The sequence below is a fragment of the Marmota marmota genome, unplaced genomic scaffold, assembly GCF_001458135.2.
Source record: "Marmota marmota marmota unplaced genomic scaffold, marMar, whole genome shotgun sequence".
In the NCBI taxonomy this organism is placed as follows: domain Eukaryota; kingdom Metazoa; phylum Chordata; class Mammalia; order Rodentia; family Sciuridae; genus Marmota; species Marmota marmota.
In genome coordinates, this window is record NW_026000026.1 from 21,643,491 (window position 1) to 21,650,573 (window position 7,083).

General features: G+C 59.8%; 1 protein-coding gene across 3 annotated transcripts in view; it reads right to left on the reverse strand.

Moving 5' to 3' along the window:
- Positions 1–76: 76 nt before the first annotated feature.
- Myl9 (myosin light chain 9) overlaps positions 77–7,083 on the reverse strand; it is a 9,567-nt gene continuing 2,560 nt past the window's right edge. For 2 of the 3 annotated variants that reach the window (XM_015481060.2, XM_015481057.2), the window contains 3 exons: positions 3,560–3,769; positions 1,380–1,541; positions 77–618 (listed from right to left, as the gene is read on the reverse strand). In XM_015481060.2, coding sequence (XP_015336546.1) covers positions 446–618; positions 1,380–1,541; positions 3,560–3,743 — 519 coding nt within the window. In that variant the 5' untranslated portion in view covers positions 3,744–3,769 and the 3' untranslated portion in view covers positions 77–445. Of the gene's footprint in view, positions 619–1,379; positions 1,542–3,559; positions 3,770–7,065; positions 7,078–7,083 lie in introns of those variants that run through there. The other variant, XM_015481049.1, reaches the window with a different exon arrangement.

Here is a 7,083-nt window from a genome sequence, read left to right on the forward strand (position 1 = left end):
AGGGGGAGGCGAGGAGAAGGAGGGTTTGGGGCCCCAGGGCCCCGATTTTACCAAAAGCACAGTCACAGACCCTGAGTAGTGCTCAGCCTTCTATTGGAGACTCTGCCTCCCTGGGACAGGGGTGTCCAGGTGACCTGAGCATTCCCAGAAGAGTGGACGGGCAGGGGCGGGGGTCTGGTGCTGTCCACTTGGGGACGTGGCGAGCTCGCGCGTGTGTGGGTGCTCATGAAGTGCTGTTGACACCAGGACCCAGGGCCGCATCCCCCGGGCAGCCTAGGGACAGGCAGCCCTCACTCCCGAGGCCTTCCGTCTCCCTGGACGACGGTCCTTCAGGGGTCCTTCAGGGGTCCTCGGCCCGTGTCTCTCGGGGCTGGACCCACCCCTGAGCGGCCCGGTGGTGCGTGTGCGTGGGGCGGAGGAAGGGCCGGCCGAGGGCCCCCGGGGCCTAGTCGTCCTTGTCCTTGGCCCCATGCTTGAGGATGCGGGTGAACTCCACGTAGTTGAAGTTGCCCTTCTTGTCGATGGGCGCCTCGCGGTACATCTCGTCCACTTCCTCGTCCGTGAAGCGGTCTCCCATGGTGGTGAGCAGCTCCCGGAGGTGGTCCTCATGGATGGAGCCTGGGGGCCGGGCCAGGGTCTGTGAGGGCAGGGACCTGGGCTGGACGCACCAGACCCCGACCCGCCAGCCCACCGTCCTTGCAGACCTCATGGCCAGAGAGAGGCCAGGAAGGTGCCACCCTAGTATGCTCAGCTCAGGGAACAGGGGACTTGGGCCGGAGGGCCCAGGAGCGCTGCCGGGTCTACCAGAAAGAGCTCTGCCCTAGTCCTGTCTGCAGGGCGCGGGGCTGTGGGTGCAGGGAGTGTTGGGCACACCGTTTTACAAGTAAGCTCTGCAGTTCCACAGCCTGAGTTGGAATGGTAATCTCCAATCTTTGCTGTGTGACCTTGGGCAAGGTACCTAAGCTCTCTGTGCCTACTTGATCTGGAAAACAGGGCTGAAAAATCCCAACCTGGCAAGAGAACTATAAAGATGGGAAAATGTTCAGAACATGCTGGGGCCAAGGCAGACCTGGGGCCACTGAGAGTCCACTGTTGCCACCTTCACTCAGCATGTTCCTGGGGACAGCTATCTGCGGGACAGAGGATCTGGCTGGCTGGGACTGGCTTCTATTCCTTGTTGGCAAGAAGGGCGCCTGACTTGATTTCTGGAAAGCTCTACAGCAGAGGGACAGTAGGGGTGGGGGTGGGGGTGAGACGAGGAAGTGGGGCGTCTTGGTGGGCCTGGGCTGTCCTGTTAGTGGCCCAGGAGAGAGCAGGAGGGGCCTGGCTTTGGCTGCTCTGGCAGCGGCACGGGAGGTGCCTGGTGGCCGCGGGCTAACCTGAGGCCTCCTCGTCGAAGCAGGCGAAGGCGTTGCGGATCACGTCCTCTGGGTCGGTGCCGTTCAGCTTCTCCCCGAACATGGTGAGGAACATGGTGAAGTTGATGGGCCCCGGGGCCTCGCTCATCATGCCCTCCAGGTACTCGTCCGTGGGGTTCTTCCCTGCACGGGCGGGTGGGCCGTCGGTGCTGCATCCAGGCCCGCCTGGCACTGCCCTCCCCGCCCGGCCCAGTGGCCAGCTTGGGCAATGGACAGCACGGTGCTGTGGCAGGCGGCCTTCTGATTTGAGGCCTGGCCCGGCTGCCACGGTCCCCGGCTGCCACCACCAGTCACCCTGCCCGTCTGGTAGGAGCATCCCTCCCCTGTGTCTGCGCACCAGTGACCCCGTGAAGACAGCGTTGCCATTCCCACTCCATAGACAGGCAAGGAGGCTGGTCCAGGGCCACCCAGCCAGTAAACAGGGAGCATGACACCAAACCATTCGAACCCAGGTAGCCTGACCTTGAGCTCCAGACAGAATTTCAAAAGTGGTCAGAGTAGCAAGTTTTGGTGTCACGCAGGCCTGGATTTGCACCCCAGCTCTGTGCCTTAGTTTCCCATGTCTCTTAGGAGCACTGTGAAGATGAATAAGGTAACGGCTGCAAAACACCTGTAAGGATGAACTTATGGGCTCATCCAGCTCTACCACTTAGATGTGTGACACTGGACAAATTACTTAACCTCTCTGAGCCTCAGTTTCCTCCTTTAGGAATGATAATCATGTCTACCAGATAGGGAGGAGCCTTCGACGTCCCTATGGTTGCTGAGTCCCTATGGGATGGTTTGTGAAGCTGAGGCTTGGGAGAGCTAGGACCTGCAGGACTCGAGTAGAGCACCTAGGGCCACCCCACTCCCCTGGCTTCTGTCCCCCCCTTGGATGAAACTGGAGGGCCCCAGGTGAGAGCCCTGCTGGGCGACCTCCTGGGAGAGGGAGGCTCCAAGTGAGCCTGGCCTGACTCTAGAGAACCTGTCACTCCTACTCGGCAGGCAGGAGCCAGGGCACAGACGGGCAAGGAGCCGTTCCAGGGCCACACTGCCAGGGGAGGCAGCGTCCAGGTGAGCCCCCCTCAGGTGGTCTGTTCTCACCAGCTGCCTTAGGAGGGTGTGGGAGGCCAGGTGCCCATTACAGGGGCAGGGAATGGGCAGCGCTAAGGCCTTCCCGGGTGCTGTTGGCTTGACGCTCTTGGCTTGACCACACGCTGCCCAGTGATGCCGGACTTCCTGCCTGGCTCTGGCCCAGGTGCCTTCACCAGGACGACAGCGCTCCAAGAGCAGCTGCCCACGGCCAGCACATGCGGAGCAGCGGCCTGGCCTCTGGAGCGCGGTTTCCTCACTGAGCAGAGTGAGTTGGAAGTGAGCCCTGGGCCCTCAGGTGCCAAGATGCTGACTGGAGAGGTCACTGAGGTGAGGGAGGGGCTCCTGTCCCCCGCCGGCTCAGCCTCCCCCTACAATGGAGCCTGCAGTTCAAACTCCTCTTCCTTCTTCTTTAATTCAGAGACTCAGTCTCACCAAGTTGCACAGGAGGACCTTGAACTTGCCCCCTGCCTCAACCTCCCAAGTCACTGGGGTCGCAGGCTTGTGCCCCCACACTGGCCCACAGCTCACTCTTTCATTCAGCTGCCAGTCCTCTATTTTTATTTACTTTTGTGTTTTTAAAATGATTTGTTTGTTTCTTATTACTGTTATCTGGTACTGGGATGGAACCCAGGGGTGGGTTTACCACTGAGCCACATCCCAGCTCTTTTTATTTTTTGAGACAGGGTCTCTAAGTTGCTGAGGTTGGCCTCAAACTTGCAATCCTCCTGCCTTAGCCTCCTGAGTCATTGGGATTACAGGCATGTGCCACCATGCCTGACCCAACCCCCTTCTTTAAATCAAATGTCACTGGGCGTCCGATTAATGCATCTGCCCAAGACGGCCCCACTCTGCCGTCAGCCTGAAAAATCCTGTGCTGGACCCCCAGACACATTCCGGAACTGCTCTTTGCCTCAGTTTCCCTGTCCATGGAGTGTGTGAAGCACAAGCAGCTGCCCCCAGGGCGGCTACCACAGGACTTGTGACAAAGGAAGTGCTCAGGAAGTGCGGAGCAGCCCTGCAGCCCCTGGGAGCCCGCACCACCCACTGGCCTGGTCCCTGCTCACCTAGGGAGGCCAGCATGTCATGCAGGTCCTCCTTGTCGATGAAGCCGTCCCGGTTCTGGTCGATCATGTTGAAGGCCTCCTTAAACTCTTGGATCTGGGACTGGTCAAACATTGCGAAAACATTGGACGTGGCCCGCTGTGGCCTCTTCTTGGTGGTCTTGGCCTTGGCCCGCTTGCTGGACATCTTGGCTTGAGGTGGGTGGAGCTTCCCTGCAGGGAGGGGGTGCAGGGCATACCTGGGTCAGGGGTTCTCCCTGTCTCCCCCAGATGGCTCTCGGCTGCAGGCCTGGCCTTCACAGCCTCCCACAGGCTCAGGCCTCCCAACACCCAGTTCTTCACAAAGGCAGACACTAGGGATTGAACCCAGGGGTGGGGACACTTAATCACTGAGTCACACCCCCAGCCATATTTCTTTCTTTATTGGAACTGGGGATTGAACTCAAGGGTGCTTAACCATTCAGTCACATCCCCATCCTGCCCTTTTTAAAATCCCCATCCCTATTTATTTCATATTTTGAGATAGGGTCTCACTAAATACTGAGGCTGGCCTTGAACTTTCGATCCTCCTGCCTTAGCCTCCCAAACTGCTGGGATTACTGGGGTGCACCACTGCACCCAACTGGGCTCTGTGATCTTGAACAACTTCCTCTCCAAGCCCGAGCGTTCTCCTCTGGGAATGGGGATAAACTAACCAAGTGCTTGAAAAGCACCTGAAATGGTCCTGGCATAGAGTCAGGTATTTTTGCTCTGAGCGGGTAGAACATTTAGGACTAGACATGTATGTCCTTTAACCCTGACAGCACTCACTGCCCGCTCTCTCTCTCTCTCCAAGTGGAAAGATGGGGCTCCATGGGGGAAGCAGAGGGGGGTTCTGCTGGGCCTCCTTCCAGGAACCCTGGGACCCACAGGAGGGGCCTGACCAGCAGGCTGCATGCCTGACATTCCTCCTCCCCCTCAGCCCTCCCCATCCCGCGTGCTGCCTGTGGGAGGCTCTGGGAACTCTGAAGTCCACCCCCCACACTGCATGTCCTCCCAAGGCAGTCTGCCAGCCCCTGGGCGAGTGACAGACCAGTTCTGGGCCCTGTCCTGTGCTTTCAGGGGACTGAGGTCCCCAGGCTGAGGGGCCAGTTTCTATTCTCATTGTGCAGATCCAGCCTAGCATCTTTGTCCCATTCACTGGCCTCTTGGAAGCGCTGGGAGGTTCCTGCTGCCCCCAGCTCCTAAGTAAGCCTGTGTCCTTCAGCCTGGCATTCAAGGCTGTGAGAGCCCTCCTGCCTCTCCCAGCCCGCACCCCTCCCTCCTCTGCACCCCTCCCTTCTCCATCTTGTGCCCAGGCCCCAGGCTTCCTCCCAGGCCCACCTGCAGGGCCCCTTCTTCTGGGCCAGGGCCGGGCCGGGAGCTGCTCTCCCCACCCTTGTTTGACATCCACACTTGAAGCCCTCTCTCCCTCATCCTGGGGCCAGCCGACTGGCACAGCCACGGCCACCATGGGCTGGGGATGCTTGGTGAGTGAATGGCTGTCTGAGGGCGGTCTGCTGCACAGATGGGAAACTAAGGTCCTCCCTGAGTCTTTGTCACAGCTGTGGGGACTATGTGCCAGAAGGCCTAGTCCTGCTCCCCTCAGCAGGCAGAGGCCCAGGAGGGGGGCTGCTCCTCTCTCCTTGGTTCCGGTTCCGAGCCCTGGTCCAGGGTCTCCTCTGCCTGTGCTACTGCTCTTCATCCAAGATCCCACGAGGACACCTTTCAAATCATTCCCAGACCTTGACCTTTTGCTTCCTTCCTTCCTTGTACTGGACTGAACCCAGGAGGGCTTTACCACTGAGCCCCATCCCCAGTTCTTATTTTTTTTTTTTTTTTAATTTTAAATGGGGGTCTCGCTAAGTTGCTGAGGCTGGCCTTAAACTTGTGATCCTCCTGCCTCAGCCTCCTGAGTAGCTGGAACTACAGATGCACACCACCATGTCCAGCTGGCCCTGGGCCTATGGAAGCTTATGCCCGAGCTGGGGTTTGGCCAGTCCAGTATGTCCTTGGGGCCATAGTTGCCTGAAGTCTTGAGACTGGCTGTCTGTAGCCCACCTGAGTGGGAGTGGGAAAAGTGCTGAGGGTAGGGAGTGCCATTGTCCCCAGAAACCCGCCCCCTCCTCTCTGTGGCTTAGAGGGCCCAATTCTTCTCAAGCCCATTGTTCTCTGGGAACCTGGACTCATGGTGAGCAACAAAGGCTGCCACAGAAGTCCACTCTGCCCTCCAAGGCTGAGGTGGTCATCACTGTCACCATCTGCCTGCAGAGCTCTAGGGCAGGTGTGCCCAGGCTCACCCGTGCTCTCTCTGAGCCCACCGGGGCACTGTGCCTTTGAGGCCACCGGTCCCCAGCATGTGAAGGCCAAATAAGGTGTGCAGCCAGGATGTGGTGAGGGCACCAGGCCCCTCTGTCCACTGGCGTGACCTTGGGAGGAAGGGGTAGCGGCTCCAGGTGTGCGGTTCAGGCAACAGGCAGGAGAAGGCGAATGTGTGCCCCTAAGGGGTGAGGGCCAGTGGAGACCAAGACCCTGGCAGGCTTGGGTTGGGGGGCAGCAAACTGTGCCCCTAGGTCCTTGAGGCCTTGACAAAGAGGCTGACCATGCAGCTCCCCCCAAGGGGCCAAGGCCTGTCGCCACAAGCAGGTTGAGAGACCAGGGTCAGACACAAGCCAGGGGCCTTGGGCCCTGGAGCCAACCCTTCCTCCTCCCCAAGGTCCCAGACACCAAAGACCAGACAGTGGGTACTTGGCCTGGCTGTGACCAGATGTCACCTTTCTCCTATAGTGTCTGAAATTCTACCATAACAGCAAAGACCTGGGTAGAAGCCAGATCAGGCCTGTGTCCCCTTGCTGTGACTGGGCGATGCCAGGGGCCCTGCTAAGGGCTCCCCTCATCTGAGGATGAATTACTTGACTTCCCTCAGAGCTGCCAGAGCTGGAGGCTGAGAAGATGGCCCAGAGGGGGGAAGCTCCAGGGTCAAAACACACAGCACTTGGTGTGAGTGTGTGTGTGTGTGTGAGAAAGACAGACAGACAGACACACGCTCCTGGTCACCATCCCTCTCTCCTGCCCCAGGGTGTGGAAATGGGATAGGAGAGGGGACATGGATGCTCTGGAAGGGCATGGAGGCCGGCAGGGCTCAGTATCCCAGAGGCACATGGCTTCTTGAGTCAGGGAGTGCCGGCCACCTCAACACCCCTCTGGGACCCCCGAGTTCTGGGCGTGGAGAGGCAGAGCGGGACAACTTGTTCCCTCGCCAAAGGACCACTGTTTCCCAGATCCGGGGACAGTCCCGCTGCCGCCCAGCCCCAGGCTCGGACCCCCGTGGGAGCGAGCGAAGTCGCAGCCCAGCCCGCACCACTGTCCACGCCCAGCAGACCCTTGCCTTCCCTGTCCCTGGGTCCTGCGCAGAGCCGGTGACGGCCGCGTCGCCGGCCAGTCCGACCACCTACTGTAGACACCCTGCGCTGGCCGGGGCGGGCTCCCACCTGGTGCCGAGAGGCGCT